Source organism: Platichthys flesus, chromosome 22 (assembly GCF_949316205.1).
Source record: "Platichthys flesus chromosome 22, fPlaFle2.1, whole genome shotgun sequence".
Lineage (NCBI taxonomy): Eukaryota > Metazoa > Chordata > Actinopteri > Pleuronectiformes > Pleuronectidae > Platichthys > Platichthys flesus.
The window spans coordinates 11,675,389-11,699,803 of NC_084966.1; the positions used below are offsets into that span (position 1 = coordinate 11,675,389).

The 24,415-nt window shown below is 42.7% G+C and overlaps 6 protein-coding genes across 6 annotated transcripts; 4 read left to right on the forward strand and 2 right to left on the reverse strand.

Annotated features, from left to right (window-relative positions):
- The first annotated feature begins 2,580 nt into the window (after positions 1 to 2,580).
- LOC133933543 (histone H2B-like) lies at positions 2,581 to 3,333 on the forward strand. Its single transcript, XM_062380677.1, has one exon. It carries the CDS (start codon positions 2,581 to 2,583, stop codon positions 2,953 to 2,955), a length of 375 nt encoding a protein of 124 aa, XP_062236661.1. The 3' UTR covers positions 2,956 to 3,333.
- Positions 3,334 to 5,431: 2,098 nt separating this feature from the next.
- Positions 5,432 to 5,842, reverse strand: LOC133933487 (histone H3). Its single transcript, XM_062380618.1, has one exon. It carries the CDS (start codon positions 5,840 to 5,842, stop codon positions 5,432 to 5,434), a length of 411 nt encoding a protein of 136 aa, XP_062236602.1.
- Positions 5,843 to 6,142: 300 nt separating this feature from the next.
- On the forward strand, positions 6,143 to 6,529 carry LOC133933508 (histone H2A-like). Its single transcript, XM_062380638.1, has one exon. The coding sequence runs from the start codon at positions 6,143 to 6,145 to the stop codon at positions 6,527 to 6,529; it is 387 nt and encodes a 128-aa protein (XP_062236622.1).
- Positions 6,530 to 16,332: 9,803 nt separating this feature from the next.
- Positions 16,333 to 17,081, forward strand: LOC133933544 (histone H2B-like). Its single transcript, XM_062380678.1, has one exon. The coding sequence runs from the start codon at positions 16,333 to 16,335 to the stop codon at positions 16,705 to 16,707; it is 375 nt and encodes a 124-aa protein (XP_062236662.1). The 3' UTR covers positions 16,708 to 17,081.
- A 2,102-nt stretch (positions 17,082 to 19,183) lies between these two features.
- On the reverse strand, positions 19,184 to 19,594 carry LOC133933488 (histone H3). Its single transcript, XM_062380619.1, has one exon. The coding sequence runs from the start codon at positions 19,592 to 19,594 to the stop codon at positions 19,184 to 19,186; it is 411 nt and encodes a 136-aa protein (XP_062236603.1).
- Positions 19,595 to 19,894: 300 nt separating this feature from the next.
- LOC133933503 (histone H2A-like) lies at positions 19,895 to 20,281 on the forward strand. Its single transcript, XM_062380634.1, has one exon. The coding sequence runs from the start codon at positions 19,895 to 19,897 to the stop codon at positions 20,279 to 20,281; it is 387 nt and encodes a 128-aa protein (XP_062236618.1).
- Positions 20,282 to 24,415: the final 4,134 nt, after the last annotated feature.

Genomic DNA, 24,415 nt, shown 5'->3' on the forward strand with positions numbered 1-24,415 from the left:
CGCAAAGTTCTCCGTGATAACATCCAGGGCATTACCAAGCCCGCCATCCGCCGCCTGGCTCGCCGTGGCGGAGTGAAGCGTATCTCCGGTCTGATCTACGAGGAGACCCGCGGCGTGTTGAAGGTTTTCCTGGAGAACGTGATCCGCGATGCTGTCACCTACACCGAGCACGCCAAGAGGAAGACCGTCACCGCCATGGACGTGGTGTATGCTCTGAAGAGACAGGGCCGCACTCTCTACGGCTTCGGCGGATAAACTCACTTTCCAACAGCTCAACAACACAACGGCTCTTTTAAGAGCCACACACCGAGTCAATGAGAGCTCACATCCTCTGCTCAAAAACAAGTCGTTCAAAACATCACATAACAATTACTAATCGTAGTTTCCTCTTTAATTTCTAAACGTAGAAGTGACCATAAAAAACAGTTTATATTAAACTGTTATCTCTTTATACACATGTATGTGTGTATATATACTGTAGTAACACCAGGCAGCCAACAGATAGAACTGCTCTCCAGATATGTGAACTGGAACAACGTCCACTACCAGTTGAACTCTCCTACATGACCTGTCAGAAGCTTTGTTTTCCAGTAGCTCAGCTTCTCCTGTTTTATTGCAGATTCTGATCTGTTCTGAGTTTTGAAAATGAGCTCTGTAGCTTCATCAACTTGATCAGTTGAACACTAAGTTAAATATCAGAGTGTAATTAAAAAGGACCAGGGACAGAGCTGTTTGATTAGGTGCTGCACCTCACCAGTTTGTTGCTTTGAACGGATGTTGAGGCGTAGGTGAAAATAAGTCACCCCCTGTAACAGCATCACTATAAAATAAACAACAATCTGACCACAATTTAAGGATGTGAAGTGGACATTACTCATTCTATCTTTCAGTCAAGCACGTGGGGAGAGTGGCGAGACAAGAAAAAAGAAATGTTGGCCAAGTTAAATAAATTCATCATGTTACTTACATTATCTGACTTGTATTTTAATTCAAATAGGTTAACAAACAGACATTAACATGAATACACAGACACTCACACACATATCCGAACGCACACATAAATATATACACACAGACACACAGCCATTAAGTGCATATCTAAATTCACATAGCTTCATTTGCTGCTATGAAGAACACACGAGTGGTCCTCTACGTGCACACCACAGCGTCCGTTAGACACTGACGTTCCCTCGTACCTCGGGAGTTTGGTAAGGGCCTTACACTGAAGCCTTCTGGACCCTGACTGACTGACCTACTGACTTACTCACTGGCTAATGGAGACACGATTGCAATACACTCAAATAAAACACAGCACTTGATTGGATGTGTAATCAGATGTTGTGTCCACTGTTCTTCAACAAAGTCCCCTACCAGATTGTTCATGGTAACGCTCCTCACGTATCACTGTGTTGTTCTGAGCGAGTAAGTGGGGCCCCCAGGGCCTCTGTGAGTGTGTGCTGTCTGGGATTGCAGTGCCTGCACTTTGAAAGACAACGTGTTATTATGAAAGTCTATCAGAGTGATGTTGGCGACTTTTAACCGGCTGAAATCTCCCTGTACTCTATTAAACAGGTCGTGACGTTGAAGCTAATTGGACTATACTATTCAGAGGCAGCAGGCAGGACCACGTTTCTATAGAATTTGTCTAATTTAATAATTTACAAATAATGACGATTATAATAAACACGTGCCAAATTTATCACAATCATCTTTTTCCCTTCTTTTCTTTGGCAGGGCGGTTCCCCAGTGGCCAGCTACACCTGTATATTTTCCACGCACAAAGGAGACGATACCGGTTCTGCTGATGGGTTGATGCTCTTCTACGGCACACAACAAACCTTCTTGCTCCTGCACGTTTGGATGTTCTATCCTGGAGGAGCTAGATTATCTCTGCTACCTGAAAGTACTTCAGGCACCGCCTCATGCTACAGGTAGTGACACGGACACTAGCAGAGCACGAAACTTCAGAAGATTCAGTCGGGAAGGATGAGGAGAGAGCCAATGTCAATGGCCAGCACGTATAAAACTGTTCCCTTTCTGTTGTGGTCTTGCCTTTGCCTCTTTATTGCACTTATTGTCACTTTCATTTGCACCAAAACCGGTGAAATTCATTCACAATCACTTGGGCTTCCTAAATGGACAGGTCGATGAACCTGAAGTTGAACTGACTGTGTGTTTCACTGTGACCATTAGACCAAAAGTCACCAAAAGTCACCGTGTCAGGGCTACATATTTCCCACATATTCTATCATTTAGAGCTGTGCATTTATCAGGTTGCTTTGGTTTAGATTGTTTTTAATGATACTTATGTGATACTAACATAAATCCTAATAAGTTTCAGGGACATCTTAAAGTTCTCAACACCCCAAATGTTCCAGTTGAGCTGAACAGTTCAACCTCTGTCGGCAGCAGAATAATGGCCTCATGAACATGGAGACACTCCCCCGTGCTGTTACACTGGCACTCCACATTCAGCCAATGACAGAGAGGGAACGGCACACAATGATTTACATGTGATATGTTCAAATACAGCCTGGCCAGCAACGTCTGTATTCATTTGAACGAAAAAATCTCGTGACAATGCCTGACGTAGCGAAGCCCGCGCCCAAGAAGGGCTCCAAGAAAGCGGTGGCGAAGGCCCCCGGTAAGGGCGGAAAGAAGAGGAGAAAGTCCAGGAAGGAGAGCTACGCCATCTACGTGTACAAGGTGCTGAAGCAGGTCCACCCCGACACTGGGATCTCCTCCAAGGCCATGGGCATCATGAACTCCTTCGTGAGCGACATCTTCGAGCGCATCGCCGGTGAGGCCTCTCGTCTGGCTCATTACAACAAGCGCTCCACCATCACCTCCAGGGAGATTCAGACCGCCGTCCGCCTGCTGCTGCCCGGGGAGCTGGCTAAACACGCCGTGTCTGAGGGCACCAAGGCCGTGACCAAATACACCAGTTCCAAGTAAACCACTCTGCGGAGACCTCAAACCAACGGCTCTTTTAAGAGCCACACACTTTCTCTATAGAGACAAACTGTCCTGACTCTACCGAGATGTCCATCAATATTTAAACAGCCACTTTTAACTGATAATATAACATTGTTAATACAATTGAAGAGAGATATCCTGCATAATCTCTACATTTGAAAATAATTGTTTTTAAATCCAATTGCAGTTTTCCACTGCAGGGCGTGTTGTCCTTTCTCAAATCAGTGATCTGGGTTGTTCATGAGGTGCTTTTTCCCCCCTGGTGGTTATAATTGGAATAGTTAAAGAAGCGTATGAAGTCATTGTTCCTCAAAGTCAGAGGACATTGAGGAACAACACAGTCATGTGTGGTTGCCGAGACATGGCTGTGACCTGAAGGTCAGAGGATCTCATTCTCTAAAGTAGTTTACAGTATTATCAATCTTGACAAATATACCTTGTGTGCTTACTACTCTGAGTATTGAGTGTAAAACAGTGGTCAAACAAATATTTTTTCTCCCTTAGCCCTCCTGTTATCCTCAAATTGTAATAAGTATAATTTTAAATAAATGATGACAGAAAAAAATGCAATTTAATGGTAAATTTCAAGTTTTTCATGAAGTACTACATTAATAAGGTATTTTTGAATGGTTAAAATAATATTTTGACATGCTACTATTTACCCACAGCAATCTACAAAAACACTTTCAAATACTTCACAAGTGTGTACATTCTGGAAACAGTGTGTTTGTTGACACTAAAGCCTTCATTTTTAATATGAATATTTGTTTGGTAACACATGGACAGGTTGACTGAGATCTAACACTCACCAGACAAATAGTTTTTCAAAAACATTTTTCATGTTTTAATGATTATTTTATACAAATAATGATGAAAATAATATACACAAACATCTCTCCTAGTGTTAATGTGAAAAGCCAAAGTTGGTATTTACCACATCAGACAGCAGAGACAAAGCATATTCCAGTAAAGCAAAAAACATATTCTACAAACTAAATGATACAACCTGTTGACTTTTTGCGTGAAATGAGAGAAATGTGCCACAATATTAATTTAATCCTTGCTTGAAGTGAATATTGACTCTGATAGGAAGTCTGGCTCAACTTCACCAGGAGCCTCGGCCTTCAGCAGAGTGTTTGCTGCCTGCACAATTACTTGATTTTATTACGAAGGGATCATCAGTAGGTGCTTTTTTTCACCCAGTTTTTCTGAACAAACATTTGAAGCAGCTGGGAAACAGGTTTTGGTGGAGCTGTGGTGCTTTTGAACTTTTTTAGGAGAGAAATGAGTGGGGAAAGGACAATGATATGGTTTCCTTGGAAATCAATGTTTCTGTTTTATAAGATGCATCAATGCGAATGTAATTGCAGTGAGAGGATAGCAGCCTGATACTAGTGACATGTCTTTACAGCATTCAGTAGTACTTCATCTTTTCCCTCCGAGTCTATATCAGTGGGGTATAAATGTCCTGTTGATGAATGACTGTACTGCAACTGTTACAACGGGGAGAGGCGGTGGTCTAGTGGCAGAAACTTGGATTATGGGCAGAGAAGGTCTCTGGGTCGACTCCACGGAGAGACAACAAAAAGACGCACCTGGATTGATCTGTCCAAAAATCCAAGAGTCTCCCTACCCTGTCTAGTGCCCCTTAACAAAGGCACCTTACTCCCCCAACATCTGCTCCCCGAGCGCCACACATGTTCACTCAGTGCTCTGTCAAGGGCAAAGATTAAATTTCCCTACCTGTATGAGTGTGCCTTTGTATGTCTGTGCATGTGTTTGGGACTAGTAAATAAATGGATCTTAATCTTAACAATTATGTTCACGGCTGTGTATATGAGCTCCAATCCCTGGGGGACGTTTGTCTTTCCAAACAGTTGGAGTGTTTTACCAGGGACAACATTTTACAGAACTTGTGCTGTTTAATAAATGTTTGTACCGAGTAGATCGGTTTCTCAGAAAAGGCTAGGTCATCTCATTTCAAATAAATACTTTATTTCATTGCAGCTCTGACCATGGTTTGGATTAAGGTGAAGTGAAGTAGCAATATTAATGATTCGATTTATAGCAGGCCAGGTCTTAGCTTGCATACTTTCCAACGTGTATTATTTGCAGAGCTAATAATGTAACAAATATTTTACTGTAAACTTGTCTTCATGTAGTATTATGAAATGCTACTCTCTTTTTGCTGTTCAGTTAATGTTTTAAAACTAGAATAGATACATATTTAAATCTGTCGAAAGATATCCTTTAACATACTTTAGTTACTTTACAGAAAGTAATTAATTTATTATACTTCAATGGTGATATGAACTTTGAACTCGGAAGTCAATTCTTTAGTGTATTATATGTATTAACGGTCTATAACGAGCAGGGCAACAAAGGAGTTTTGTCTTGAGTACAGTGAAGTGGCTCTTAAAAGAGCCGTTGTTATGGTCAGTGGAGCAGCAGCAGTTTAAGCTCTCTCTCCGCGGATGCGGCGGGCCAGCTGGATGTCCTTGGGCATGATGGTAACCCTCTTGGCGTGGATGGCGCACAGGTTGGTGTCCTCAAACAGGCCGACCAGGTAGGCCTCGCTGGCCTCCTGCAGAGCCATGACAGCGGAGCTCTGGAAGCGCAGGTCGGTCTTGAAGTCCTGAGCGATTTCTCTCACCAGGCGCTGGAAGGGCAGCTTGCGGATCAGCAGCTCCGTCGATTTCTGGTAGCGACGGATCTCTCTCAGAGCCACGGTACCGGGCCTGTAACGGTGAGGCTTCTTCACGCCGCCGGTGGCCGGAGCGCTCTTACGCGCAGCCTTGGTGGCCAGCTGCTTCCTGGGGGCTTTGCCTCCGGTGGATTTACGGGCGGTCTGCTTGGTTCTTGCCATTTTGTTGCTTTTCTCTGCGATCGGGAGAAAGAGTGAAGCTGTACAGAGACCCTCTGCTTTTAAACCGCGAAGCCAGCCCTGAATTGGTGACGCTGCTTCAGATCGGGGATAGGCTCCTCCTCGGGTACTGTCTGCTTGTTCGACAAAAGTGTCGACCATCCCCCGCTGCTCTGCTAGAGGCTTCTATTCTGGTTGGTCTGGCATGAACCGTCCCGCGCGATCCGCGTATATATAGGGGAGTGATCATGCTCTCCACCGCAGTTTCTTTTGACGTGTGTTAGGAAACAATCTCCATCCATAATGTCAGGCAGAGGCAAAACCGGCGGAAAGGCCAGAGCGAAGGCAAAGACTCGCTCTTCCCGCGCTGGGCTCCAGTTCCCCGTCGGTCGTGTTCACAGACTGCTGCGTAAAGGCAACTACGCACATCGCGTTGGTGCCGGCGCCCCCGTCTACCTGGCGGCTGTGCTGGAGTACCTCACCGCTGAGATCCTGGAGCTGGCTGGAAACGCCGCCCGCGACAACAAGAAGAGCCGTATCATCCCCCGCCACCTGCAGCTGGCCGTCCGCAACGACGAGGAGCTCAACAAACTCCTGGGCGGAGTGACCATCGCTCAGGGCGGCGTGCTGCCCAACATCCAGGCTGTTCTTCTGCCCAAGAAGACCGAGAAGGCCCCCAAGTCCAAGTAAAGCAAAGCTGCTGGAAACCAACGACACAAAGGCTCTTTTAAGAGCCACACACTCACCTCTGAAGAACAAAACTCCTCATATCACCCATCAATTTAAAGCACACGCACAAGTCATTTTTAGATTATATTAGATTCAACTTTAATCTCATTGCACAGTAGAAGTGCTTATATATAACCAGAAGTGCAATAAAGGCAGTAAAAGTGCAGAGTAATGTGCAAATTTAAAAAAACGGAAAATGTGAAGTAAAATTTGTAAATACATAAGATATGTACAGTAATAAATATATATGGAATAGAGCAGTATTAAGAGGTATTTTATTATATAAGAACGATGAATATACTATGAGCAAGATCAATATATATGAATATGAATACACTCTTGGTGGGATTATACAGTAGTAAACAAAAAAAATAAGTAGCAGTCTAGTGCAAATGTTTAATGGTTGGAGGACGGTGGGTGGCAGTCCAAGCCAGGGTGGAGGAGGGAAGTATAGTCACTGGAGGAGCTGTGTGTGGTGCGGGGCAGCTGCTTTTACTGTGGTGCAGAGTTTAGCAGGGTGACAGCCACAGGGATGAAGCTGTTCCTGGACCTGCTGGTCCGGGAACGGAGGAACCTGTAGCGTCTCCCAGAAGGGAGGTGGGCAAACAGTCTGTGGCTGGGGTGTGAGCTGCCCTTGACAATGCTGCGAGCCCCCGCAGACATCTCTTGCTCTGGAGAGCCTCAATGGTGGAGAGTGAGGAACCAGTGATGTGTTGGGCAGTTTTCACCACCCTCTGCAGGCCACTAGCATTCAATATGTATTCATTGGTATGGTTAATTCTGTGTCAGATGTTTGTGTCATCTGGTGAGGAAACCATCACTCATTTGGAAGTTTAAATATAAAAGATACACACTTCAAATTTCAGTACGTCTAAGGTTCATGGATCCATGGCATACATCTCTCATGATGGACGGTATGAATGCAAAAACAACACATACTATCTTCCTAATGAAATAGAAACTAGTGTGGGTAGAACAGATTTAATGCAATTTGAACGCTCTTTACATTTGTCATTATGCAAATATAGGGTGAGAAGTAAAGATAGCTATTGGTTAAACATCTTACAAACTCTCATAAGATAGTCATAAACAATCACTCTGGTACCTTTGCTTAATCTGTAAAATCTGCTTTTAAAAGTTAGGTGCTGTGTGTCCGGTCACATGTGGGATTATAGACGTGTTTCACATGAGACAGGTTTTCATCCAAAACATTGACCAGGTCCTCTGTTGTATTAAAGTGCCCCAGTACACATAACAGTTATCCAGCATTCAGAACACCAGGACCATTGAAGTGGAGCAGCTAAATGGAACTCAGCCATCATCATTATTATTATTGTATACATTTTCTCCTGTGATTCTTCTGGTGTGACAGTGCATGGAGCTCTGTCACCATCTGAATGGTTTGGATTCCTCAATAAACGTGTTGAGCACTGAAGTTTACTCTTTTTCCCCAGAGGAGCAGGACTCTGGATCAGTTCAACCAAGACCTCCACTTGTTTGCTGAGCTTTCGACGACTTCTCAGAGTCTTCTTCAGTGAACTCAAATAGCTGTGGCCTCATCAGGTGAGCGAAGGTTGTAATGTTGGTCTTGAGATAGTATATTTTAATTATAAGCTGAAACATTTACTTGGTGTTTAAATCACAAAGCTGAGAAAAACATCACCTGGAAAAACTCTCTACTCCCTGTTAGTAAATGTAACTTTGTGACTTTCCCTCTGTTGGTGTTGCAGTGTCTGATGACAGTTCACCAACACTTTAGTTTAATGACAGACACTGATCAAGTTGATGCAGCTACAGAGCTCATTTCTATGACTCAAACAAGTAGCTGCAATAAAGCAGGAGAAGCTGAGCTACTGGAAACCAAAGCTTCGGAACAGAACATGGAAGAGAGTTCTTCTGGTAGTGGACTTTACTCAGGTTCACATCATTTGGAGAGCAGCTCCATCTGTTGGCTGCCTGAGGTTACTACAGCACAGTATGGTTACATGATGTGAGGCTGGAATTGTCATTTTTCTAAGCAGCTGTCACTTTTCTATTTAGCAAGGAAAGACACGAGGTAAAACGATAAATATAACAACTAAGGCAGACTCTTTAAAAAGTATGGTATATAAAGTAATGGCGATATCGCTGAACATCCCTAGGCAACGTCTATGTCGCCAGGATCTGAAACAGACATGGAATTAATGGAAAAAGTAACACCAATAAGGAAAAGACAGAACACAGAGAGGCAAATGAGGACGAATAAGAAAAGTAAGAGTAAGAATAAAGATTGAAAACAAGAATACTAATAATGCTAACACTAATTTCATTAAATACCAGGGGGCTGAAAAACAAAATACATCAGATATATAGGATGAGTAATTATGACATATGTTTACAAGGAACACAGTGATTTGAAATCCAAATGAGAGAAGTGCAGAATGAATAGATATTTGTTTTATTATTGTTATTATTGATAATTATATATAATATATATATTACCTAACACTGTTCAAATCAATTCAAAGATCATATCCTTAGATAATTTGATCCTATGATGCTGTCATGTCACATAGATAATTGGCTCCTTTGATACCATAGGCTATTTGATTATTTGACTTACTTATAAAGGAGCAACAGGTACAATTGACTAAATATGAAAGAACAGCACGTAAGATTGACTTACATATAAAAGAGATGAAATAACCTATTACCATCAGGGTAATTATAAGAAATATGTGTTTATTATTGTTATTGTTATTATTTATATAATATATATATATATATATATATATATAGGAATTTATGTCGATATTTAGTGCTTTTTTCTAATACTAGACCCAGATAAGTGGGTCTAGTATCTAGTATCAACAATAATATATATATATATATATATATATATTATCATTGAGTACTAGTTTATGTCAAAGAACTAGTTGAACAAATTACCAATTTATTGAAAAAATCAACCAAACAATCACAATATAAAACAGTATAACATAATACAAACACAATAAATGATGTATTCTCATAAAATAGCTGTCCTTTCAATGTGTGTGTATATGTTCAGTTCCCAGTGTAGTGTGTGCTTGAAGATTCACTGGTTCCGTTCTGGTCCGGGTCTTTATGTCTCTAAACTCAGTACTACCTGTCTACCTGACGGACAGTACTGGGGTCTGATGTCTTCTGGATAAACGATCAGGTTCAATCTGGATCATACAGTTGGCCACACTGCATCCACGGTCTGGGTTCTGCTCGCCATCTCAGCATTCAGAATTACAGGATTGAGATTCTTCTGGTGTTCATAAAAAAACAAAAAATCTACACAAAGTGCAGAATAATCAGTGTCTGTTTCCTAATTATATTTCTAATGTTTAAAAAGTATGGTATAAGAAGTAATGACGATATTGCTGAACATCATGTTACATGATGCATGTGTGTAGGTAGGAGTAAGCTACTCCTTCACAGAGTTTAAAGCCATGTTTTATAATATTTGATGTTTTTATATTTACTAACTTCTTAATCTGAACATTGTAAGATGACATCTAATATTGCTCAATCTATCTAGACTCCCTGTAGTTAAGAACTCTGTCTCTACATATTTATGGACAGTGGTGATGAATGATGAGGAAACAGCTCTTTGTGGAAAGACGTGTGTGGCTCTTAAAAGAGCCTTTTACCAGGATGGACATGTTTCACAGTGAGGACAGATCACTTCTTCTTGGCTGCTGTCTTCTTCGCTTTGGGTTTGGCGACCTTCTTCGCGGGGGACTTCTTGGCAGCAGGCGCCTTTTTCACCACCTTCTTGGGGCTCTTCGTCACCTTCTTGGGAGTCTTCGCCACTTTCTTGGGGCTCTTCGCCATTTTCTTGGGGCTCTTGGTGGGCTTCTTGGCCGCTGCTGGTTTAGCCACCTTCTTCGGGGACTTTTTAGCGGCTGCTGGCTTCATGGCTCCCGCCGACTTGGGCTTTTTAGCCACTGCGGGTTTCTTGGCGGCGGGCTTCTTGGCTTTGGGAGCGGCCTTCTTCACTGCCTCTTTCTTGCTCATCTTGAACGAGCCGGTGGCCCCGGTTCCCTTGGTCTGGACCAGGGTCCCGCTGACCACCAGCTTCTTGATGGTGGTGTTGACGCGGGAATTGTTCTTCTCCACATCGTAGCCTCCGGCAGCCAGAGCCTTCTTGAGGGCGGACACGGACGCGCCACTGCGTTCCTTGGACGCGGACACGGCCTTCACGATGAGCTCACTGACGCTGGGGCCGGCGGTCTTCGGTTTCACGACCTTCTTCTTGGCCGCTTTAACCTTGGCGGCGGCTGGTGCTGGAGCTGGAGCGGCTTCTGCCATCTTTCTCTTTGCGTTTAGATCAACGACGAACTAACGGAGTGAGTTACAGGACTGATGAAGAGTCCTGATCGGGAGGCGGTACTTGAACACACCATGAGAACCGTGGAGACTCAATCGAGCCGTGGCTCCCGTGTACAGTGTGAACGCACAGACACTTGTGTTTTCTCTTCACTGATAAACGAGTAAAAACTCAGTGGGTGAGCGGTGCTGGAGGCTGACAGTGAGGAAGCAGGTAGCGGACTTATTTGTCTTCATGTTGAAGTCATGAAGAGCTCTGATGCTCTCTGCATTTGGTCGGTGGAGCCCCCGAACACGACCCGTTCACCGCGGTGAGCAGCGCTGCTCAGCGGCTTTTCCCACTAGTTTCTCTCCTAAAATGAGTTCAAAAGCACCACAGCTCCACCAAAACCCGTTTCCTAGCTGCTCCACATGTTTGTTCAGAGACACCGAGTGAAAACAAGCACCTGTTGAGGATCTCTTAGTAATAAAGTCAAGTAATTGTGCAGGCAGCAAACACACCGCTGATGGCCGAGGCTCCTGGTGAAGTTGAGCCAGACTTCCTATCAGAGCCGTGAATTTTTCATCCTGAGGAAGCTTGAGAGTCATTATAGAAGTAGGGCTACATTTCATATCCATGTTGAATTTGTCAATATTCACCTCAAGCAAGGATTAAATTAATATTGGGGCACATTTCTCTCATTTAACACCAAAAGTAAACAGGTTACATCATTTAATTTCCAGAAAATGTTTAAGCTGTAAATTAGTTTGAGAATTTCTCTACTTAGTAAATACAAACTTTTGCTCATCATAGTAACACTGGGATACATGTTTTTGTATATTATGATCATTATTATTTGTGTAAAATAATCATTTAAACATGACAAACGTTTCTGAAAAACGATTTGACCCGTGTGTGAGAACTCTCTGTTAACCTGTCAATATGTTACCTACTGGTCTAAAGATCAAGTCTTCTCAGACTGTTATAGCCAATAACACATTCATATTACAATTTAAGGCCTTAGTGTCAACAAACTCTGTGTTTATCCAGAATGTACACAAGTGTGCAGTATGTGAAAGTGTTTGTGTACATTGTAGAATGTAAACATGTCATTTTAACCATTCAAACAGACTTTAATTACATATTACTTTATATAAAAACACTATTACACATAATGCTTTACATGCTAACAATGATTAAAAAAAAAAAAAAAAACCTTCACTCAACCCCATCCAAGCCCATGGCATAACCAAAATAACAGTGTTGTTGTTGATCTCATCGTTTTTAAATCATGAATCAAAGGTACGATAGCAAAGACAAATTTGAGAGATGGTCACTCTGCCCAGAAGTTTGTTGAGCTTGTTAAGACTGAAATCTATACTATGCATGTGTGCGTGTCTGTGGAGATGGCTCTGAAAGTCAACTTTAAACAAAAGCAGTTTGTTAGACGGGGGTGGGGGTAGGGGCAGTTTGGGAAGAATATGTGGGAAATATGTAGCCCTCACACGGTGACTTTTAGTAACCTTTGCTGCTTAGTGTTAATGTGGAAGCTGGTTCAAATGTGTGTGCGTCACATCGCTGTTCAAACTTGCAGCTGTCTAATAAGGCCTACTGTGAGAACTTTGAATCTGTGACATTCATTACGCTGTACTTTTACTTGTTCTCATACTTAACTTTTTATATTAAAGCATACCTCCCTTAGCTTCCACACAGAGTTTGTGCAGCTGGCCCAGCTTCAGGAGGGCAGATAGGCAAGGCGTTGTTTTGTCTGGAGATGGTGCATGCTTACTGAAGACTCACAAGGCGTCATATTAGTAAATACTTGTTGAAATTAGACCAGACCGGCTCTTCTCATATTCGGGATAAACCAACATGTTGACAAGCTCCCCGTCGCTGTGGACGGCTACAGGTTACGGGGGATGAAAATACAATGTTAAGGATGCCCCCACAAAACCATGACCATTTTATTCAATGTCCATATCTGCAAACAAAACCAGATGAATATAGTAAAACAGAATCCAGCAGAATGTCAGATTGTAATCAACATCACTTTCAAGCATACATGAGGTGCTTTTAAAACTGGTCAGTATCCAATGATGCAAAATGAAAGGTGAACATAGTCACACTGTCAGCCCGGACTTATAATAAATGTCCATAACACTTTCAAAAACAGTTCCACACAAGCATCAAGTGCTTACACTGCTGGACACTGCACTAACACGTTTGGTTGGGGGTTGTGTTTTAGATTAAAAGCTATTTAAGTAGTTAACAAACACACAAACCATACTTGGTTACATACTTGGTCACTTAGGTTACAATTTTTATTCCAATAATGTTATGGAGGGTTTTAATAGCTGGGGTCCAAAGGACTCAAAGGATAAACTATTTCAATGTGAGACTAACAGGAGGGCTAAGTGAGACATTGTGAGCTGAGTCTTTGTGTGACCATTGTTTTTCATTCAAGGCTGCTCAATATTCATACTTTGACTAAGTACTTCCACAATCAGTCCTAATGATACTCTTATTTCTAACCAAGCCTTTTTCACCGGCACTATTCCTACTTGATGGAAACGTGCTACAGTCCTACTGCTACACAAAACTGAGAAAGTGTCAGACTTTAATATCTGCCGTCCTACATCCACACCTGTGGAGGCGCTAGCGCACCATAGACGTATTTATCAGCGGCCATGAGAATCCACAGAGGAGGAAGAGGGCTGCCTCTGTCTTCTAATAGGTCCTCATTCTGGCTATGACTAGCTGTGTTTTCGCGTAGCAGTGCATTGACTAGATCTCATCTTACTGAAGAAAGATGTCTGGACGAGGAAAGGGAGGAAAGGGGCTCGGTAAAGGAGGCGCAAAGCGTCACCGCAAAGTTCTCCGTGATAACATCCAGGGCATTACCAAGCCCGCCATCCGCCGCCTGGCTCGCCGTGGCGGAGTGAAGCGTATCTCCGGTCTGATCTACGAGGAGACCCGCGGCGTGTTGAAGGTTTTCCTGGAGAACGTGATCCGCGATGCTGTCACCTACACCGAGCACGCCAAGAGGAAGACCGTCACCGCCATGGACGTGGTGTATGCTCTGAAGAGACAGGGCCGCACTCTCTACGGCTTCGGCGGATAAACTCACTTTCCAACAGCTCAACAACACAACGGCTCTTTTAAGAGCCACACACCGAGTCAATGAGAGCTCACATCCTCTGCTCAAAAACAAGTCGTTCAAAACATCACATAACAATTACTAATCGTAGTTTCCTCTTTAATTTCTAAACGTAGAAGTGACCATAAAAAACAGTTTATATTAAACTGTTATCTCTTTATACACATGTATGTGTGTATATATACTGTAGTAACACCAGGCAGCCAACAGATAGAACTGCTCTCCAGATATGTGAACTGGAACAACGTCCACTACCAGTTGAACTCTCCTACATGACCTGTCAGAAGCTTTGTTTTCCAGTAGCTCAGCTTCTCCTGTTTTATTGCAGATTCTGATCTGTTCTGAGTTTTGAAAATGAGCTCTGTAGCTTCATCAACTTGATCAGTTGAACACTAAGTTAAATATCAGAGTGTAATTAAAAAGGACCAGGGACAGAGCTGTTTGATTAGGTGCTGCACCTCACCAGTTTGTTGCTTTGAACGGATGTTGAGGCGTAGGTGAAAATAAGTCACCCCCTGTAACAGCATCACTATAAAATAAACAACAATCTGACCACAATTTAAGGATGTGAAGTGGACATTACTCATTCTATCTTTCAGTCAAGCACGTGGGGAGAGTGGCGAGACAAGAAAAAAGAAATGTTGGCCAAGTTAAATAAATTCATCATGTTACTTACATTATCTGACTTGTATTTTAATTCAAATAGGTTAACAAACAGACATTAACATGAATACACAGACACTCACACACATATCCGAACGCACACATAAATATATACACACAGACACACAGCCATTAAGTGCATATCTAAATTCACATAGCTTCATTTGCTGCTATGAAGAACACACGAGTGGTCCTCTACGTGCACACCACAGCGTCCGTTAGACACTGACGTTCCCTCGTACCTCGGGAGTTTGGTAAGGGCCTTACACTGAAGCCTTCTGGACCCTGACTGACTGACCTACTGACTTACTCACTGGCTAATGGAGACACGATTGCAATACACTCAAATAAAACACAGCACTTGATTGGATGTGTAATCAGATGTTGTGTCCACTGTTCTTCAACAAAGTCCCCTACCAGATTGTTCATGGTAACGCTCCTCACGTATCACTGTGTTGTTCTGAGCGAGTAAGTGGGGCCCCCAGGGCCTCTGTGAGTGTGTGCTGTCTGGGATTGCAGTGCCTGCACTTTGAAAGACAACGTGTTATTATGAAAGTCTATCAGAGTGATGTTGGCGACTTTTAACCGGCTGAAATCTCCCTGTACTCTATTAAACAGGTCGTGACGTTGAAGCTAATTGGACTATACTATTCAGAGGCAGCAGGCAGGACCACGTTTCTATAGAATTTGTCTAATTTAATAATTTACAAATAATGACGATTATAATAAACACGTGCCAAATTTATCACAATCATCTTTTTCCCTTCTTTTCTTTGGCAGGGCGGTTCCCCAGTGGCCAGCTACACCTGTATATTTTCCACGCACAAAGGAGACGATACCGGTTCTGCTGATGGGTTGATGCTCTTCTACGGCACACAACAAACCTTCTTGCTCCTGCACGTTTGGATGTTCTATCCTGGAGGAGCTAGATTATCTCTGCTACCTGAAAGTACTTCAGGCACCGCCTCATGCTACAGGTAGTGACACGGACACTAGCAGAGCACGAAACTTCAGAAGATTCAGTCGGGAAGGATGAGGAGAGAGCCAATGTCAATGGCCAGCACGTATAAAACTGTTCCCTTTCTGTTGTGGTCTTGCCTTTGCCTCTTTATTGCACTTATTGTCACTTTCATTTGCACCAAAACCGGTGAAATTCATTCACAATCACTTGGGCTTCCTAAATGGACAGGTCGATGAACCTGAAGTTGAACTGACTGTGTGTTTCACTGTGACCATTAGACCAAAAGTCACCAAAAGTCACCGTGTCAGGGCTACATATTTCCCACATATTCTATCATTTAGAGCTGTGCATTTATCAGGTTGCTTTGGTTTAGATTGTTTTTAATGATACTTATGTGATACTAACATAAATCCTAATAAGTTTCAGGGACATCTTAAAGTTCTCAACACCCCAAATGTTCCAGTTGAGCTGAACAGTTCAACCTCTGTCGGCAGCAGAATAATGGCCTCATGAACATGGAGACACTCCCCCGTGCTGTTACACTGGCACTCCACATTCAGCCAATGACAGAGAGGGAACGGCACACAATGATTTACATGTGATATGTTCAAATACAGCCTGGCCAGCAACGTCTGTATTCATTTGAACGAAAAAATCTCGTGACAATGCCTGACGTAGCGAAGCCCGCGCCCAAGAAGGGCTCCAAGAAAGCGGTGGCGAAGGCCCCCGGTAAGGGCGGAAAGAAGAGGAGAAAGTCCAGGAAGGAGAGCTACGCCATCTACGTGTACAAGGTGCTGAAGCAGGTCCACCCCGACACTGGGATCTCCTCCAAGGCCATGGGCATCATGAACTCCTTCGTGAGCGACATCTTCGAGCGCATCGCCGGTGAGGCCTCTCGTCTGGCTCATTACAACAAGCGCTCCACCATCACCTCCAGGGAGATTCAGACCGCCGTCCGCCTGCTGCTGCCCGGGGAGCTGGCTAAACACGCCGTGTCTGAGGGCACCAAGGCCGTGACCAAATACACCAGTTCCAAGTAAACCACTCTGCGGAGACCTCAAACCAACGGCTCTTTTAAGAGCCACACACTTTCTCTATAGAGACAAACTGTCCTGACTCTACCGAGATGTCCATCAATATTTAAACAGCCACTTTTAACTGATAATATAACATTGTTAATACAATTGAAGAGAGATATCCTGCATAATCTCTACATTTGAAAATAATTGTTTTTAAATCCAATTGCAGTTTTCCACTGCAGGGCGTGTTGTCCTTTCTCAAATCAGTGATCTGGGTTGTTCATGAGGTGCTTTTTCCCCCCTGGTGGTTATAATTGGAATAGTTAAAGAAGCGTATGAAGTCATTGTTCCTCAAAGTCAGAGGACATTGAGGAACAACACAGTCATGTGTGGTTGCCGAGACATGGCTGTGACCTGAAGGTCAGAGGATCTCATTCTCTAAAGTAGTTTACAGTATTATCAATCTTGACAAATATACCTTGTGTGCTTACTACTCTGAGTATTGAGTGTAAAACAGTGGTCAAACAAATATTTTTTCTCCCTTAGCCCTCCTGTTATCCTCAAATTGTAATAAGTATAATTTTAAATAAATGATGACAGAAAAAAATGCAATTTAATGGTAAATTTCAAGTTTTTCATGAAGTACTACATTAATAAGGTATTTTTGAATGGTTAAAATAATATTTTGACATGCTACTATTTACCCACAGCAATCTACAAAAACACTTTCAAATACTTCACAAGTGTGTACATTCTGGAAACAGTGTGTTTGTTGACACTAAAGCCTTCATTTTTAATATGAATATTTGTTTGGTAACACATGGACAGGTTGACTGAGATCTAACACTCACCAGACAAATAGTTTTTCAAAAACATTTTTCATGTTTTAATGATTATTTTATACAAATAATGATGAAAATAATATACACAAACATCTCTCCTAGTGTTAATGTGAAAAGCCAAAGTTGGTATTTACCACATCAGACAGCAGAGACAAAGCATATTCCAGTAAAGCAAAAAACATATTCTACAAACTAAATGATACAACCTGTTGACTTTTTGCGTGAAATGAGAGAAATGTGCCACAATATTAATTTAATCCTTGCTTGAAGTGAATATTGACTCTGATAGGAAGTCTGGCTCAACTTCACCAGGAGCCTCGGCCTTCAGCAGAGTGTTTGCTGCCTGCACAATTACTTGATTTTATTACGAAGGGATCATCAGTAGGTGCTTTTTTTCACCCAGTTTTTCTGAACAAACATTTGAAGCAGCTGGGAAACAGGTTTTGGTGGAGCTGTGGTGCTTTTGAACTTTTTTAGGAGAGAAATGAGTGGGGAAAGGACAATGATATGGTTTCCTTGGAAATCAATGTTTCTGTTTTATAAGATGCATCAATGCGAATGTAATTGCAGTGAGAGGATAGCAGCCTGATACTAGTGACATGTCTTTACAGCATTCAGTAGTACTTCATCTTTTCCCTCCGAGTCTATATCAGTGGGGTATAAATGTCCTGTTGATGAATGACTGTACTGCAACTGTTACAACGGGGAGAGGCGGTGGTCTAGTGGCAGAAACTTGGATTATGGGCAGAGAAGGTCTCTGGGTCGACTCCACGGAGAGACAACAAAAAGACGCACCTGGATTGATCTGTCCAAAAATCCAAGAGTCTCCCTACCCTGTCTAGTGCCCCTTAACAAAGGCACCTTACTCCCCCAACATCTGCTCCCCGAGCGCCACACATGTTCACTCAGTGCTCTGTCAAGGGCAAAGATTAAATTTCCCTACCTGTATGAGTGTGCCTTTGTATGTCTGTGCATGTGTTTGGGACTAGTAAATAAATGGATCTTAATCTTAACAATTATGTTCACGGCTGTGTATATGAGCTCCAATCCCTGGGGGACGTTTGTCTTTCCAAACAGTTGGAGTGTTTTACCAGGGACAACATTTTACAGAACTTGTGCTGTTTAATAAATGTTTGTACCGAGTAGATCGGTTTCTCAGAAAAGGCTAGGTCATCTCATTTCAAATAAATACTTTATTTCATTGCAGCTCTGACCATGGTTTGGATTAAGGTGAAGTGAAGTAGCAATATTAATGATTCGATTTATAGCAGGCCAGGTCTTAGCTTGCATACTTTCCAACGTGTATTATTTGCAGAGCTAATAATGTAACAAATATTTTACTGTAAACTTGTCTTCATGTAGTATTATGAAATGCTACTCTCTTTTTGCTGTTCAGTTAATGTTTTAAAACTAGAATAGATACATATTTAAATCTGTCGAAAGATATCCTTTAACATACTTTAGTTACTTTACAGAAAGTAATTAATTTATTATACTTCAATGGTGATATGAACTTTGAACTCGGAAGTCAATTCTTTAGTGTATTATATGTATTAACGGTCTATAACGAGCAGGGCAACAAAGGAGTTTTGTCTTGAGTACAGTGAAGTGGCTCTTAAAAGAGCCGTTGTTATGGTCAGTGGAGCAGCAGCAGTTTAAGCTCTCTCTCCGCGGATGCGGCGGGCCAGCTGGATGTCCTTGGGCATGATGGTAACCCTCTTGGCGTGGATGGCGCACAGGTTGGTGTCCTCAAACAGGCCGACCAGGTAGGCCTCGCTGGCCTCCTGCAGAGCCATGACAGCGGAGCTCTGGAAGCGCAGGTCGGTCTTGAAGTCCTGAGCGATTTCTCTCACCAGGCGCTGGAAGGGCAGCTTGCGGATCAGCAGCTCCGTCGATTTCTGGTAGCGACGGATCTCTCTCAGAGCCACGGTACCGGGCCTGTAACGGTGAGGCTTCTTCACGCCGCCGGTGGCCGGAGCGCTCTTACGCGCAGCCTTGGTGGCCAGCTGCTTCCTGGGGGCTTTGCCTCCGGTGGATTTACGGGCGGTCTGCTTGGTTCTTGCCATTTTGTTGCTTTTCTCTGCGATCGGGAGAAAGAGTGAAGCTGTACAGAGACCCTCTGCTTTTAAACCGCGAAGCCAGCCCTGAATTGGTGACGCTGCTTCAGATCGGGGATAGGCTCCTCCTCGGGTACTGTCTGCTTGTTCGACAAAAGTGTCGACCATCCCCCGCTGCTCTGCTAGAGGCTTCTATTCTGGTTGGTCTGGCATGAACCGTCCCGCGCGATCCGCGTATATATAGGGGAGTGATCATGCTCTCCACCGCAGTTTCTTTTGACGTGTGTTAGGAAACAATCTACATCCATAATGTCAGGCAGAGGCAAAACCGGCGGAAAGGCCAGAGCGAAGGCAAAGACTCGCTCTTCCCGCGCTGGGCTCCAGTTCCCCGTCGGTCGTGTTCACAGACTGCTGCGTAAAGGCAACTACGCACATCGCGTTGGTGCCGGCGCCCCCGTCTACCTGGCGGCTGTGCTGGAGTACCTCACCGCTGAGATCCTGGAGCTGGCTGGAAACGCCGCCCGCGACAACAAGAAGAGCCGTATCATCCCCCGCCACCTGCAGCTGGCCGTCCGCAACGACGAGGAGCTCAACAAACTCCTGGGCGGAGTGACCATCGCTCAGGGCGGCGTGCTGCCCAACATCCAGGCTGTTCTTCTGCCCAAGAAGACCGAGAAGGCCCCCAAGTCCAAGTAAAGCAAAGCTGCTGGAAACCAACGACACAAAGGCTCTTTTAAGAGCCACACACTCACCTCTGAAGAACAAAACTCCTCATATCACCCATCAATTTAAAGCACACGCACAAGTCATTTTTAGATTATATTAGATTCAACTTTAATCTCATTGCACAGTAGAAGTGCTTATATATAACCAGAAGTGCAATAAAGGCAGTAAAAGTGCAGAGTAATGTGCAAATTTAAAAAAACGGAAAATGTGAAGTAAAATTTGTAAATACATAAGATATGTACAGTAATAAATATATATGGAATAGAGCAGTATTAAGAGGTACTTTATTATATAAGAACGATGAATATACTATGAGCAAGATCAATATATATGAATATGAATACACTCTTGGTGGGATTATACAGTAGTAAACAAAAAAAATAAGTAGCAGTCTAGTGCAAATGTTTAATGGTTGGAGGACGGTGGGTGGCAGTCCAAGCCAGGGTGGAGGAGGGAAGTATAGTCACTGGAGGAGCTGTGTGTGGTGCGGGGCAGCTGCTTTTACTGTGGTGCAGAGTTTAGCAGGGTGACAGCCACAGGGATGAAGCTGTTCCTGGACCTGCTGGTCCGGGAACGGAGGACCCTGTAGCGTCTCCCAGAAGGGAGGTGGGCAAACAGTCTGTGGCTGGGGTGTGAGCTGCCCTTGACAATGCTGCGAGCCCCCGCAGACATCTCTTGCTCTGGAGAGCCTCAATGGTGGAGAGTGAGGAACCAGTGATGTGTTGGGCAGTTTTCACCACCCTCTGCAGGCCACTAGCATTCAATATGTATTCATTGGTATGGTTAATTCTGTGTCAGATGTTTGTGTCATCTGGTGAGGAAACCATCACTCATTTGGAAGTTTAAATATAAAAGATACACACTTCAAATTTCAGTACGTCTAAGGTTCATGGATCCATGGCATACATCTCTCATGATGGACGGTATGAATGCAAAAACAACACATACTATCTTCCTAATGAAATAGAAACTAGTGTGGGTAGAACAGATTTAATGCAATTTGAACGCTCTTTACATTTGTCATTATGCAAATATAGGGTGAGAAGTAAAGATAGCTATTGGTTAAACATCTTACAAACTCTCATAAGATAGTCATAAACAATCACTCTGGTACCTTTGCTTAATCTGTAAAATCTGCTTTTAAAAGTTAGGTGCTGTGTGTCCGGTCACATGTGGGATTATAGACGTGTTTCACATGAGACAGGTTTTCATCCAAAACATTGACCAGGTCCTCTGTTGTATTAAAGTGCCCCAGTACACATAACAGTTATCCAGCATTCAGAACACCAGGACCATTGAAGTGGAGCAGCTAAATGGAACTCAGCCATCATTATTATTATTGTATACATTTTCTCCTGTGATTCTTCTGGTGTGACAGTGCATGGAGCTCTGTCACCATCTGAATGGTTTGGATTCCTCAATAAACGTGTTGAGCACTGAAGTTTACTCTTTTTCCCCAGAGGAGCAGGACTCTGGATCAGTTCAACCAAGACCTCCACTTGTTTGCTGAGCTTTCGACGACTTCTCAGAGTCTTCTTCAGTGAACTCAAATAGCTGTGGCCTCATCAGGTGAGCGAAGGTTGTAATGTTGGTCTTGAGATAGTATATTTTAATTATAAGCTGAAACATTTACTTGGTGTTTAAATCACAAAGCTGAGCAAAACATCACCTGGAAAAACTCTCTACTCCCTGTTAGTAAATGTAACTTTGTGACTTTCCCTCTGTTGGTGTTGCAGTGTCTGATGACAGTTCACCAACACTTTAGTTTAATGACAGACACTGATCAAGTTGATGCAGCTACAGAGCTCATTTCTATGACTCAAACAAGTAGCTGCAATAAAGCAGGAGAAGCTGAGCTACTGGAAACCAAAGCTTCGGAACAGAACATGGAAGAGAGTTCTTCTGGTAGTGGACTTTACTCAGGTTCACATCATTTGGAGAGCAGCTCCATCTGTTGGCTGCCTGAGGTTACTACAGCACAGTATGGTTACATGATGTGAGGCTGGAATTGTCATTTTTCTAAGCAGCTGTCACTTTTCTATTTAGCAAGGAAAGACACGAGGTAAAACGATAAATATAACAACTAAGGCAGACTCTTTAAAAAGTATGGTATATAAAGTAATGGCGATATCGCTGAACATCCCTAGGCAACGTCTATGTCGCCAGGATCTGAAACAGACATGGAATTAATGGAAAAAGTAACACCAATAAGGAAAAGACAGAACACAGAGAGGCAAATGAGGATGAATAAGAAAAGTAAGAGTAAGAATAAAGATTGAAAACAAGAATACTAATAATGCTAACACTAATTTCATTAAATACCAGGGGGCTGAAAAACAAAATACATCAGATATATAGGATGAGTAATTATGACATATGTTTACAAGGAACACAGTGATTTGAAATCCAAATGAGAGAAGTGCAGAATGAATAGATATTTGTTTTATTATTGTTATTATTGATAATTATATATAATATATATATTACCTAACACTGTTCAAATCAATTCAAAGATCATATCCTTAGATAATTTGATCCTATGATGCTGTCATGTCACATAGATAATTGGCTCCTTTGATACCATAGGCTATTTGATTATTTGACTTACTTATAAAGGAGCAACAGGTACAATTGACTAAATATGAAAGAACAGCACGTAAGATTGACTTACATATAAAAGAGATGAAATAACCTATTACCATCAGGGTAATTATAAGAAATATGTGTTTATTATTGTTATTGTTATTATTTATATAATATATATATATATATATATATATATAGGAATTTATGTCGATATTTAGTGCTTTTTTCTAATACTAGACCCAGATAAGTGGGTCTAGTATCTAGTATCAACAATAATATATATATATATATATATATATATTATCATTGAGTACTAGTTTATGTCAAAGAACTAGTTGAACAAATGACCAATTTATTGAAAAAATCAACCAAACAATCACAATATAAAACAGTATAACATAATACAAACACAATAAATGATGTATTCTCATAAAATAACTGTCCTTTCAATGTGTGTGTATATGTTCAGTTCCCAGTGTAGTGTGTGCTTGAAGATTCACTGGTTCCGTTCTGGTCCGGGTCTTTATGTCTCTAAACTCAGTTCTACCTGTCTACCTGACGGACAGTACTGGGGTCTGATGTCTTCTGGATAAACGATCAGGTTCAATCTGGATCATACAGTTGGCCACACTGCATCCACGGTCTGGGTTCAGCTCGCCATCTCAGCATTCAGAATTACAGGATTGAGATTCTTCTGGTGTTCATAAAAAAACAAAAAATCTACACAAAGTGCAGAATAATCAGTGTCTGTTTCCTAATTATATTTCTAATGTTTAAAAAGTATGGTATAAGAAGTAATGACGATATTGCTGAACATCATGTTACATGATGCATGTGTGTAGGTAGGAGTACGCTACTCCTTCACAGAGTTTAAAGCCATGTTTTATAATATTTGATGTTTTGATATTTACTAACTTCTTAATCTGAACATTGTAAGATGACATCTAATATTGCTCAATCTATCTAGACTCCCTGTAGTTAAGAACTCTGTCTCTACATATTTATGGACAGTGGTGATGAATGATGAGGAAACAGCTCTTTGTGGAAAGACGTGTGTGGCTCTTAAAAGAGCCTTTTACCAGGATGGACATGTTTCACAGTGAGGACAGATCACTTCTTCTTGGCTGCTGTCTTCTTCGCTTTGGGTTTGGCGACCTTCTTCGCGGGGGACTTCTTGGCAGCAGGCGCCTTTTTCACCACCTTCTTGGGGCTCTTCGTCACCTTCTTGGGAGTCTTCGCCACTTTCTTGGGGCTCTTCGCCATTTTCTTGGGGCTCTTGGTGGGCTTCTTGGCCGCTGCTGGTTTAGCCACCTTCTTCGGGGACTTTTTAGCGGCTGCTGGCTTCATGGCTCCCGCCGACTTGGGCTTTTTAGCCACTGCGGGTTTCTTGGCGGCGGGCTTCTTGGCTTTGGGAGCGGCCTTCTTCACTGCCTCTTTCTTGCTCATCTTGAACGAGCCGGTGGCCCCGGTTCCCTTGGTCTGGACCAGGGTCCCGCTGACCACCAGCTTCTTGATGGT

What these genes read in the sequence shown, in the direction of transcription:
- LOC133933543 (XM_062380677.1), top strand. Translation starts at nt 2,581, where the DNA reads ATGCCTGACGTAGCGAAGCCCGCGCCCAAGAAGGGCTCCAAGAAAGCG.
- LOC133933487 (XM_062380618.1), bottom strand. Translation starts at nt 5,842, where the DNA reads ATGGCAAGAACCAAGCAGACCGCCCGTAAATCCACCGGAGGCAAAGCC.
- LOC133933508 (XM_062380638.1), top strand. Translation starts at nt 6,143, where the DNA reads ATGTCAGGCAGAGGCAAAACCGGCGGAAAGGCCAGAGCGAAGGCAAAG.
- LOC133933544 (XM_062380678.1), top strand. Translation starts at nt 16,333, where the DNA reads ATGCCTGACGTAGCGAAGCCCGCGCCCAAGAAGGGCTCCAAGAAAGCG.
- LOC133933488 (XM_062380619.1), bottom strand. Translation starts at nt 19,594, where the DNA reads ATGGCAAGAACCAAGCAGACCGCCCGTAAATCCACCGGAGGCAAAGCC.
- LOC133933503 (XM_062380634.1), top strand. Translation starts at nt 19,895, where the DNA reads ATGTCAGGCAGAGGCAAAACCGGCGGAAAGGCCAGAGCGAAGGCAAAG.